The sequence below is a fragment of the Lemur catta genome, chromosome 12 (genome assembly GCF_020740605.2).
Source record: "Lemur catta isolate mLemCat1 chromosome 12, mLemCat1.pri, whole genome shotgun sequence".
NCBI classification, from domain to species: domain Eukaryota; kingdom Metazoa; phylum Chordata; class Mammalia; order Primates; family Lemuridae; genus Lemur; species Lemur catta.
In genome coordinates this window covers 69,123,949-69,136,867 of record NC_059139.1, presented here as the reverse complement: position 1 = coordinate 69,136,867, position 12,919 = coordinate 69,123,949, and the positions used below count along the sequence as shown (strand labels likewise).

The window sequence follows — 12,919 nt, the reverse complement described above, 5'->3', positions numbered from 1 at the left end:
AGAAAGAGGATGAGTTGTCTTCTTAGCAATATCAATATTCAGTGGTTTTTCATTAGCATTATAGCCATTATTCCATAACATTTCCCTTGTGTAATGGATTCATCAATTATCACTGAATTGTTAATGTATGTTTGAGAATACCCAAGTGATATTTCTCCCTTGCGAAAAAGGTGGTGGATAGTGGTAACTTGGTTTGAAGCTAAGAAATAAGTGTTAGAGTCTATTCGGTTGTACTTAGCAGAAAGCATTCTTTCTATTTAGCATCATAAAAGCTTTATTCATAAGGGCGTTTATAATTTTAGCTTTTAAAGATGTGATATTATTTGCTTTTCATAACTTTTTTCTTCCTGTCAAATGAAAGCCTTAACATGATTTTACTTGTCCACTCAGCCCGCCTTTCAACTCTGCCACCAGTACATGAACATTCTTGTGTTTTGCTGACATTGTTCATAAGTTTTAATTCCAACTACTATTATTTTCTTTTATAGTAGGTCTGTTCTATTTCATATATCTCCATTTAATTTATTTTATAAATTCCCATTTATATTACCATCAAGATTCATTGCTCAACATTGCTTTTTTTTATCCTTATGGCCTCTTGCAGATCTCTATTCTGACTGAGATCTCTATAGACCTAGGATTGTATTGCTGGTTTGCTTTGAATGGGATACCACCCAAATATCCTTGAATGTCTGAATGATATTTCTGTCGGGATCAATACTTTTGGATCATTCCCCTATAATTCCAGCAGTCTGTGGATATTGTTTGCTCTTTTCTGTTTAAATATGTTGAATTTGAGAAGTTTCTTGTTAATGTGATTCTGACTTATTCTTTCTGTAAGTTTGTAAATTTTTCATTTATCCTTGATTTTAGGAAATTTGCTTGGTAATGCCTAAGTATGTCTTTTTATATTAAATCTTCCTAGGAATCTATTATCTTTTGCAATCTGAAGACTTAAGTATTTTATTCTTCTTTTACTATTACTACTACTATTTTAAATTATTGCATGTTTTCATCCAGGTACTTTTCTCCTTTTGTCACTTCTGTTATCCTTATATTGTAAGTTATCTGGCTCTGACTTCTAAATCTCTTATCTTGCCCCTTTGTAACTCCTCTGTGTGTGTGTTTTGCTTAGGTTTATGAAACATTTCTTTGCATTTAATATTCCAGAACTGTAATTTGGTTTTCATTTTTTTGTGCTTAAATGTATTAAAACAATGAATCTCTGCACTCTTCTCTGTAGATAAATAAGATTCTGAGAGCTTTAGCAATACAGACACCTATTAAAGTTGCTTAACCACATATCCATCTAAGATTCGTAATTACTAGTCTTTTAATTATGGAACAATGCTACAAGTTTGGTACTTAGAGAACATTCTTATCTGTGCTCACAGTCTTAAGTTCTTTGTTTATTAGACATAGGAATTCAAAACAGTGAAAGAATCAAATAGGGAGTAAATTTATAGTGTGGATATTTACAGTAAGACTTGGGAAGGGAACCTGTCCAAGCAGGCTTTTACTTTCTTTTCCTGGTCCCTTGAATGTGATAAAGTCATAAGTACAATATTGATGAATCAATCATCTGTCAACTCTCTAGGTGTTCCATATATATAATTTTTTCATAATAGTGTATGTAAATCTATTAATCATAGTTTTATTTTTGTGCTGGAGAAAATGCTAAAATTTTACAAATGATTATATTGTGTTTATTGAAAATTTTGCTATTCCATCATGGTAACTTTCTAGTGCTGTACTTTGCAGGATAATCATACTTATTCATTTGTTGAACTGTACTTTTTTTCTTCAGAATTTGGTGAAGAATACTGTCTTTATATGTTTAGTTTTATCAACTTCTTCAGAAGCGTTAATTACTACTGGATTTGCTACATTTTTACCTAAATTTATAGAAAATCAATTTGGATTGTCATCCAGCTTTGCAGCTACCCTTGGAGGTAAAGGATTTTCTTTGTTCTAATTTAATCTAATAATTTTACCTTACTGCATTAAAATTTTATTGGATAATATAATTTGGGATATCCCACTCCTTAAAATTTATATTTAATACTGATTGATAAAAGTTTCTGATTTTCAGACATATTGTATGAACTTGAGAGAGACAAAGGGTATATAAGGCTAAAGAGAATATATATTAATCTTAATGTTCACTATATTAATTTTAGTAATTCCTCATTTAAGAGAATTAAGTCATTTATGCATATAATTCTTTTATCAGAGGAATACTGTTATATGTTAAAACTATATTGGTGCTTGTTTTTGATGTTTTCCAAATTTTATTATGAGTTACTGAGTGTATGTGTGTGTTTTCTCACTGTCTGTGTCTTCTTTCTCATTAGGGGCTGTTTTAATTCCTGGAGCTGCTCTTGGTCAGATTTTAGGTGGTTTCCTTGTGTCAAAATTCAAAATGACATGTAAAAATACGATGAAGTTTGCGTTGTTCTCATCTGGAGTTGCATTTATGCTGAGTTTTGTATTTCTTTATGCCAACTGTGAAAATGAGCCATTTGCTGGTGTGTCTGAATTATATAATGGGTAAATATATTTCAATACTTTTTGATAATTAATATCAGAATAACAAATGCTTGCATTTCCAAGTATATATGCTTTCTTAAGTAAAATGGTGAGGAATTAGCTTTTTTTATAAATTAGAAGGCTTTTCTTCTATGTAAGAACACGTAGGGTCTTTTTTGTATAAATTTATGGGGTACATGTGTAATTTTGTTACATGGATATATTGTGAAGTGGTGAAATCAAGGGCTTTTTAGAGTATCAGTAATATACATTGTACCTATTAATTAATTTCTCATCATCCATCCTCCTCCCATCTTCCACCCTTCTGAGTCTCCATTGTCTATCATTCCACACTCTATGCCCAAGTGTACGCATTATTTAGCTTCCACTTACAAGTGAACAACATGTAGTATTTGTCTTTCTCTGTGTTACTTTTCCACTTAAAGTAATGACCTCTAGTTCCATCTATGTTGTTGAAAGACAGGATTTTATTTTTTTATAGCTGAATAATATTTTATTGTGTATATAAACCACATTTTCTTTATCCAGTCATTCACTGATGGATACTTAGGTTGATTCCCTGTCTTTGCTATTGTAAATAGTGCTGCGATAAACATACAAGTGCAAGTAACTTTTTGATGTAATGATTTTGTTATCTTCAGGTAGATACACAGTAGTGGGATCTCTGGATCAAATGGTAGTTCTATTTTTTGTTCTTTGGGAAACCTTCATACTGTTTTCCATATAGGTGACACTAATTTACATTCCAATCAACAATGTATAAGCGTTCCCTTGGCTCCACATTCTTGTCCACATCTCTTATTTTTGTGTTTTTAATTATAGCCATTCTGATTTATGTAAGATGATATTTCATTGTGGTTTTAATTTGCATTTATCTGATGATTAGTATCATTGAACACTTTTTCATATACCTATTGGCCATTTGTATGTCTTATCTTGAAAAATGTCTTTTCATGTCCTTTGCCCACTGTTTAATGGCATTATTTGGGGGTTTTGTTGTTATTGAGTTATCTGAGTACCTTGTAATTTCTGGATATTAGTCCCCTGTTAGATGCATAGTTTGCAAATATTTTCTCTCTTTCTCCAGGTTGCCTGTTCACTCTTATGATTATTTCTTTTGCTATTCAGAAGCTTTTTAGTTAAGTCCCTTTTGTCTATTTTTGTTTTTGTTGCCTATGATTTTAAGGTCTCGGTCATAAATTCTTTGCCTAGACCAATGTCCACAAGAGCTTTCCCTAGGTTTTCTTTCAGTATTTTTAAAGTTCCAGGTCTTACATTCAAGTCTTTAATCCATCTTGAGTTGATTTTTGTGTATGGTGAGAGAGAGGAGTACAGTTTTATTCTTCTGAATATGGCAATTCTATTATTTCAGTACTATTTATTGAAAAGGATGGGTTTTCCCCAGTGTATGTTCTTGTTGACTTTGTCAGTGTTCAGTTGGCTGTAAATATATGGCTTTATTTCTGGGTTCTCTATTCTGTTCAATTGATCTTTGTGTCTATTTTTATACCAGTACCATAGTGTATTGGTTACTGTAGCCTTGTAGTATAATTTGAAGTCAGGTAATGTTATGCTTCCAGCTTTGTTCTTTTTGCCCACTATTGCTTTGGTTATTTGGGCCCTTTTTTGGTTCCATATGAATTTTAGTATTGTTTTTTCTAATTCTGTGGAAAATGACATTGGCATTTTGATAGCAATTGCATTGAATCTTCAGATTCCTTTTGGCAGTATGATCATTTTAAGGATATTAATTTTGCTGATCCATAGCATGGGGTGTGTGTTTCCATTTGTTTGTGCTATCTTCAGTTCAAACTTTCATCAGTGTTTTGTAGTTTTCATTGTAAACATCTTTCAATTCCCTGTTTAAATATATTCGTAGGTATTTTATTTTATTTTTAGCTATTGTAAATAGGATTGCCTTCTTGATTTGATTGTGAGCTAGATTATTATTGCTGTCTAGAAACACTACTGATTGTTGTACATTGATTTTTGTATCCTGAATTTCTACTGGATTAATTTATCAAATCTGAGTTTTTTGATGTCTTCAAGGTTTTCTAGATATAAGAGCATATCACCAGCAAACAGGGATAATTTGACTTCCTCTTCTTTTGGATGCACTTTATTTCTTTCTCTTGCTTGATTGCTCTGGCTAGGACTTTCAGTACTATGTTGAATAGGAGTGTTGAACATGAGCCTCCTTGTTTTGTTCCAGTTCTTAGCAGGAATGCTTTCAAGTTCTCCCTATTCAGTATGAGTTTGGCTGTGGATTTGACATATTGGGCTTTTATTATTTTGAGGTATGTTCCTTCTATGCCTAGTTTGTGGAAGGTTTTTATCATGTAGGAATGCTGAATTTTATGAAATGCTTATTCTACATCTATTGAGATGATCATATGGTTTTTTTTATGTGTGTATCAGATTTATTGATTTACATATGTTGAACCTTACATCCTTAGTATAAAACCCACTTGATCATAATGTATTACCTTTTTGATATGCTATTGGATTCAGTTTGCTAATGTTTTGTTGAAGATTTTTGTACCTGTTCATCAGATATATTGGTCTGTAGTTTTCTTTTTTGTTGTGTCCTTGCCTGGGTTTGTTATCACGGTGATAGTGGCCTCATAGAATGAGTTAGGGAAAATTCCCTCCTTGATTTTTTGGAACATTTTTGGGAGGGTTGGTATTAGTTCTTCTGTGTATTATCTGCTAGAATTCAACATTGAATCTATCTGGACTTGGAGTATTTTGGGGTTGGGGGATTTTTTGTTACTGATTCAATCTTACTGCTTGTTAATGGCCTGTTCAGGATTTCTGTCTCTTCCTGGCTCAATCTTGGGATGTTGTAAATTTTTAGGAATTCATCCATTTCCCTAGGTTTTCTAGCTTGTGAGTGTACGGTTGTTCATAATAGCCTCTGATGATTTTGTATTTCTGTGATAGCAGTTGTAAGGTCTCCTTTTTCATTTCTGATTTTGTTTATTTGTACCTTCCCTTGTCTTTTAGTTTAGCTATTGTTTTATTAATTTTGTTTATCTTTTTTGCAGAGCCACTTTTCATTTTATTGATTCTATGTAATTTCTTTTTGGTCTCTTTCATTTAGTTCATCTCTGATGTGTGTTATTTCTTTTTTTCTTCTGGCTTTGAGTTTGGTTTGTATTTGTTTTTCTGGCTTCTTGAAGTATTATGTAGGGTTATTAATTTGTGATCTTTCTATTTTTTTGATGTAGTTATTCAATACTATAAACTTCCCTCTTAGCACTGCATTTGCTGTGTGCCACAGATTTGGGTATGTTGTGTTTCTATTTTCATTTGTTTCAAAATTATTTTCCATCTTAATTTCAATAATCATCCAGGAGCATGTTGCTTAATCTTTATACATTTGTGTAGTTTCTGAAGTTCCTCTTGGTATTGATTTCTAGTGTTATTCCACTGTGGTCTGAGAAGATGCTTGATATGATTTCAGTTTTTTAAAATTTGTTGAGACCTTTTTTGTGGCCTAGCATATGGTCTATTGTGGAGAATGTTCCATGTGTTGATGAGAAGAATGTCTGTTCTGTGGTTTTGGGGTAGAATGTTCTGTAATTGTTAGGTCCACTTTGTCTAAAGTCCAGTTTAAGTTCAATGTTTCTTCGCTGATTTTCTGTCTTGATGTTCTGTCTAATGCTGTGGGTGGCATGTTGAAATCCCCACTATTATTGTATTTCTATCTCTTTCTTTGGGTCTAGCAATATTTGTTTTATGAATCTGGCTGCTCTGGTGATTGCTGTATATATGTTTAAAATTATTATATCCTCTTGTTGAATTGAGCCCTTTATGATTATATAATGATCTTCTTTATCTTTTTTTTTTTTACTGTTTTTTATTTAAAGTCTGTTTTATATGATCTAAGTATAACTACTTCTGCTCACTTTTGGTTTCTGTTTATGTGGAATATCTCTTTCTACCCCTTTACTTTCAGTCTACTTTTCAGTTTACTTATAGGTAAGGTGAATGTCTTATATGTAGTATATAGTTGGATCATGTTTTTTTTTTTTTTGAAACAGAGTCTCACTCTGTTGCCCAGGCTAGAGTGCAATGGTGGGAACATACCTCACTGAAGCTTCAAACACCTGGGCTCAAGTGATCCTTCTCCCTTAGCCTTATGAGTAGCTGGGACTATGCACTACCACTTGGCTTATTTTTCTTACTTTTTGTAGAGATGAAGTCTTACTATGTTGCCCAGGTTGGTCTCAAACTCCTATCCTCAAGTGGTCCTCCCAGCGTGCTGGGATTATAGGCATGAGCCACTACACCTGGCCAGATCATGTTTTCTTAATTCATTCTGCTAGTCTGTATCTTTTTAAGTGGATCGTTTAATCCATTACATTCAGGGTTAATATCTATATGTGAGGTTTTTTGTCTGTCTTTTTGTTTTATGAATGTTTTGTTTCTTTTTCTCTGTTTGTCTTTGTGGTTTGGTGGAATTCTGTTGTGTTGCCATTTGAGTCCTTTATCTTCCTCCTTTGTGTGATTGTTTTATAAGTTCTGTGAGTTTTATACTTTCATGTATTTCTGTAATGGTGAGTATTGACCTTTCATTTCCATGTTTAGGACTCCTTAAGGCAGGTCTAGTTGTGATGAATTCCCTTAGTGTTTTCGGTGTAAATAATTGATGTCTTCTTAAAAGTTGGGGATATCTATTCGAGAGCATTTAAGGAGCAACTATCATGTACTAGGCACTATGCTTGGGTAAAGGATTACAAAGTTTAATACAACAAAATCTTTGCCTTTAAAGGATTATTTACACCCTAAGAAGTTGTTCACATTATATGTTCCTACTGTCTTAAATTTTAAAAAAATATAAATGACTCCCTATAATAAAATTCACTTATTAGGTCAGCTAAAAATAGCCTAGAAAAGAAATATAAAATAAAGCTAATCCTAGGTAATACTAATCATTGTTGTATCTACTTAGATATTCGTGTTTATTGTAGATAAATAAATAACTTTTTGATATTCTGAACTGTAGACATGGTTCTACCTGTAACCGGATTGACCATTTTTCTTTTCCTTATTTGTTTTGCTTTGAAATTATAAGCCATGGGTAGAGGAGCAGGCAAGAGGATGTTATACGGCAGTGTATTTTATAACTCACAATGCTGTTTTAATTTTTTCATTACACATGTTTGAGCCTTTTGAGGAAGGTGGTATTCCAGATCAAGGACTCGATAATTTTGTGCAATATGGCATTCAGATGACATAAATAAAATATACTTTGTCTGGGAAAGTTTGCCATCAACAATTATCATGATTTGTAGTTGCTGTTCATGTGTCTGTCATTCTTTCACATTAATGTGAAGCTGAACATTCTAAAACAGTGTTTAGTTAAGCTCCATTACATTTATCCAACATTTGTTGAATGCTTTCTTTGGCAGACCTTTATGTCAAAATCCCTGTTCCAAAGGAGAGATTGGAAAATAAAACAGTGCATGAATAATGAAAGAAGAGCTTTTCAATTTTATTTGATTAGAATCAGGAAAGCCATCATGGCATAATAGCAGAATGGGCTTAAGTATTCTTAAGGATACAAAGAGTTTTGAGAGATACAAATTTGAGATGAGGGAAAGGCAGAGGGAATATGCTAAACTAAGGGTATAAATGCTATAAAAAATGAAAGGTAAGTTTAGGGACCAATCTGAATGGAACTTAGGTTAGATTATGTGTCTGGAAATAATAGAAGTATATGTGGGAATGTTGAAAGGTAGCTAGAGGTAAGTTGTGCAGATCTGATTTTCACCCCTGTAAGCTTTACCCAAACCTAGACAACAATTCACTTTTTCTGAATGTTTCTTTTAGAAAAACAGAAAGTTCTGGATAGTTTAGCACACACTTTATCACCCTGAGTAACAAACAAAGTAGATTTGAATCCACTAGGTATTTTCTACCTTAACAAGAGTTGCTACCAGATGAATTGTCCTTAGTGTAATCAGATAGGAAGGCAAGAGTAATGGTATTATTTTTGAGGTTCATGTAGGGGGTGGCCATGAAGATATATCAAGATCTGGGACATAGAGACAATGTTAATGTACATACACATCTCTTAGTGATGGAAAAAACTGAAAGTGAGTACACACACACACACACACACACACTCACTGATATTTATGTGTGTATATATAGATATAAATAGAGAGTGAAATGTCACAAAGTAGGTGTGACATTGTCAGATCATTTTCCCCTGTGGCTCCAAGTTCTGAATTTTAGCTTCTATATACCTTGCATGTTAAAATGTTTATATCATGAAGAGCTTAGTCAAAATAGCCTCACCTAAGAAACATGTGTATAAGAAAAGGTACAGGTACACCTCAGAAATATTGTGGGTTTGGTTCCAGACCACCACAATAAAGGAAATATTGCAATAAAGCAAGTACACAAATGTATTGGTTTCCCTGTGCATATAGAAGTTATGTTTATACTACACTATAGTCAGTTAAATGTGTAATATCAATGTACATATGTTAATAAAAATACTTTATTGCTAAAAATTTCTAATGATCATCTGAACCTTCAGTGAGTCATAATCTTTTTGCTGGTGGAGGATCTTGTCTTGATGTTGGTGGCTATTGACTTTTCAGGGTGATGGTTTCCGAAGTTTAAGTTGGTTGTGGCCATTTCTTAAAATAAGACAGCAATGCAGTTTGCCACATCAGTTGACTCTTAAAACATTCATGAAATATTTCTCTGTAGCCTTTGATGCTGTTTAATGGCATTTAACCCATGGTAGAACTTCTTTCAAATTGGAGTCAATCCTCTCAAAGCATGCTGCTGCTTTATCAGCTAAGTTTATGAAATATTCTCAATCCTTTGTTGTCATTTCAACAGTGATCACAGCATCTTCCCGAGAGTAGATTCCATTTCAAACAACCACTTTCTTTTCTCATCCATAAGAAGCAACTCCTTATCTGTTAAAGTTTTATCATGAGATTGCAACATTTCAGTCACATCTCCAGGCTTCCCTTCTAATTTTAGTTCTCTCGTTATTTTTATCACGTCTGTAGGTACTTCCTCCACTAATATCTTGAACACCTCAAATGACCGTTGTGTTAGCAGGCATGAAAACAACATTAATCTCCTGTACATCTACATCAGAACTCTTGGTGACCAGGTGCATGGTCAATGAGCTGTAATATTTTGAAAGGAATCTTTTTTTCTGAGCAGTAGGTCTCACCAGTGGGCTTCAAATATTCAGTGAGCCATAAATCTTGTCTTTCAATGTGCTGTCATCCAGGCTTTGTTGTTCATTCCTAGAGCACAGGCAGAGTAGATTTAGCATAGTTCTTCAAAGCCCTAGGATTTTTGGAATGGTGAATGGACATTGGCTTCAACTTCAAGTCACCAACCGTATTATTCCCTAACAAGATCGTCAGCCTGTCTTTTGAAGCTTTGAAGCCAGGTGTTGATGTCTCCACCAGCTATGAAAATCCTAGATGGCATCTTTTTCCAACAGAAGGCTGTTTTGTCTACATTGAAAACCTGTTGTTTAGTGTAGCCAGCTACATCAATTATCTTAGTGAGATCCTCTGAATAATTTGCTACAGCTTCTACATCAACACTTATTGCTTCACCTTGTACTTTTATATTTGATGGTGGCTTCTTTCCTTAAATGTCATGAACCAACCTCTGCCAACTTCAAACTTTTCTTCTGAAGCTTCCTCCCCACTCCCAGGCTGCATAAAAATGAAGAGAGTTAGAGCCTTGCTCTGCATTAGGCTTTGGTTGAGGGGAATGTCGTGGTTGGTGTGATCTTCTACATAGTCCACTCAAACTTTCTCCCCATCAGCAATAAGGATATTTTGCTTTCTTATAATTCGTGTGTTCACTGCAATAGAACTTTCAACTTCTTTCAAGAACTTTTATTTTGCATTCACAACTTGGCTAACTGGCACAAGAGGCCTGGCTATTGTCCTGTCTTTCCTTTCATCATGCCTTCCTCACTAAGCTTAATCATTTCTAGTTTCTGATTTAAAGTGAGAGATGTGCAATTCTTCCTTTCACTTGAACAGTTAGAGGCTGTTATGTGGTTATTAGTTGGCTTAATTTCAATATTGTTGTGTCGCAGGGAGGGATCAGGGAGACCTGCAGAGAGGGAGTGAGACAAGGGCATGGCCATTCGGTGGAACAGTCAGAACACACACATTTATGGATTAAATTTGCCATCTCATCGGGGCATGGTTTGTGGCACACCAAAGCAATTTTAATAGTAACATCAAAGATCAGTGATCTCAGATCACCATAATTGGTATGATAATGCAAAACTATGAAATATTACAAGAATTGTCAAAATATGCCACAGAGACAGGAAGTGAGCAGCATGAAACAACACTGGGCCTGGGGACAAGGAAAGTTACATTTGGCAGGGAGAGAAATGTAACTTGATTGCTCTAGGCCTCAGCTTTCCCATTGATAATATATGAGTGTGTTTAACAACATGATTCTATTCATCCTTCCAGGTTTAAAATATTGCCTGCCTCCCAGAGATATTTGGTAATATCTTGAGATATTGTGGTTGCCATAATTAAGGAGATTATTGCTGGTGTCTGGTGGGTGCAGACCAGGGATGCTGCTAAACATTCTGCAATCCACAGAACCAGCTCCCCACAATTATCTGGCATCAAATGAGAAAGCCTGTTTTCTCTACTTGCTCTGCTTTATCTTTCTTATCACTGACAGACATTGTATTATATAACTCTTGTTTTTACTGCCTCTCCTCCACAAGAACTTAAGCTCTATGAGCAAAGGAAGAAATTTTATTTGTTTTATTCATTCAGTAATTATGTGTTGAGTGAATGAATAAATGACTGAATGGCAAAATATAATAATACTTCTGAACGGTTCATGAAAAGTTATGACATAGATAATTTACCCTTCTTTCATTTCTTACTTACAGGACAGGAGAACTGGGAAACTTGACAGCCCCTTGTAATGCCAATTGCAACTGTCTGCGCTCATATTATTATCCTGTCTGTGGAGGAGATAGAGTCCAATATTTTTCTCCCTGCTTTGCAGGTTGTTTAAACTCAGTTTCAAAAACAAAACCAAAGGTAACTTATGTCTGCTGTTTTACCCTTAATGAAGCAATGTATTTATGAATGTCGATCTTGATCCCTCTTCTGGAGTTATGCAATGCCTTTTTTTTCTTTTCTTCCTGCCTCACCTCCTCCATTAAGCAGCCCCTGACCTCTCCAGCTGAAAAAGACTCTCCTTCCTTCACACCTCATATAATTATTGTTCAAAAGTCAATTTGGTAGTTGCTCACATACATCTTAGTAACATCACTTCTGTTGTAGTAGTGAAGTATCATTTACCTTTTTACACTGGTTTACGGTCACCCCTCGGTATACATGAGGAATTAGTTCCAGGAACCCCCCCCCATACCAAAATGCCCCATACTCAAGTCCTGCAGTTGGCCCTGCAGAACCCGCAATCCACAACCCAAGTAGATTAAAGATTGGCCCCCTCTACAGGCAGGTTTCACATGCTGCAAAGCTGTGTATTAAGTAGACCCAGGCAGTTCAAACCAATGTTGTTCAAGGCTCAGCTGTATTTTTCCTTAACGGTACTTAACTTTGCCTATTTTTACTGTGTACAGTGTATATAATAGAAACTTAATAAATATTTTATTTGATGTACAGTGGACACATTTAAAAATACCCAAATCAATTCATTCTTGCATAGAAATTTACTTTTAATTCTGGATTGGGATGCATATCAGTTTACCTAGATGTTATTTATTTTTAATATAAATAGTGTAAGAGAATTAAATAGAATTTTATTGACTATATCTATAATCTAAAAATTTCATCTTAGCTAAATTGAAAGCCTTGGGAATAAATAATATTTGGATTATAAGTAGTATATACTATATTATGCATTAATAGATAACGTGATAACTTAAAAGGACCTGGGGAAAATATATACTATGATATAAAAGACCACAATGAATAAGATATGTAAGAATTATGTGATACTCTTAAATATTTGAAATATGGGATAGTGAAATGACATTCCTTTTCCTATATAAAGATAAAGATTGCAAGAAAAGATTTCTACATTAAGTACACATGTCTATTTGTGACATGTCCAACCAGTCCATGTCACAATCCATTAATTCACAGGATTTTTTTTTCCTTGTGAACTAGTTCAGATAGGCAAAATACATTTATATTAATGTATTATAATACACACCTGTGCATGTTTGTTCACAGCAATGTAATATGAGTCTTATATTTCACACCAGTGACCCAAACTACAAAAACAGACTTTGACTAACAGCTATATTGCAGGCAAATGTATACTTATTTATGTAAGAGAGTTGTCATGTTTCATC

At 34.0% G+C, this 12,919-nt stretch overlaps 1 protein-coding gene across 3 annotated transcripts in view; it reads left to right on the top strand.

Moving 5' to 3' along the window:
- Positions 1 to 12,919, top strand: part of SLCO4C1 (solute carrier organic anion transporter family member 4C1) — a 56,840-nt gene that overhangs the window by 31,528 nt on the left and 12,393 nt on the right. For all 3 annotated transcript variants that reach the window (XM_045565953.1, XM_045565951.1, XM_045565954.1), the window contains exons 7-9: positions 1,808 to 1,952; positions 2,355 to 2,550; positions 11,480 to 11,633. In XM_045565953.1, the coding sequence (XP_045421909.1) occupies positions 1,808 to 1,952; positions 2,355 to 2,550; positions 11,480 to 11,633 (495 nt within the window). The remainder of the gene's footprint in view (positions 1 to 1,807; positions 1,953 to 2,354; positions 2,551 to 11,479; positions 11,634 to 12,919) is intronic.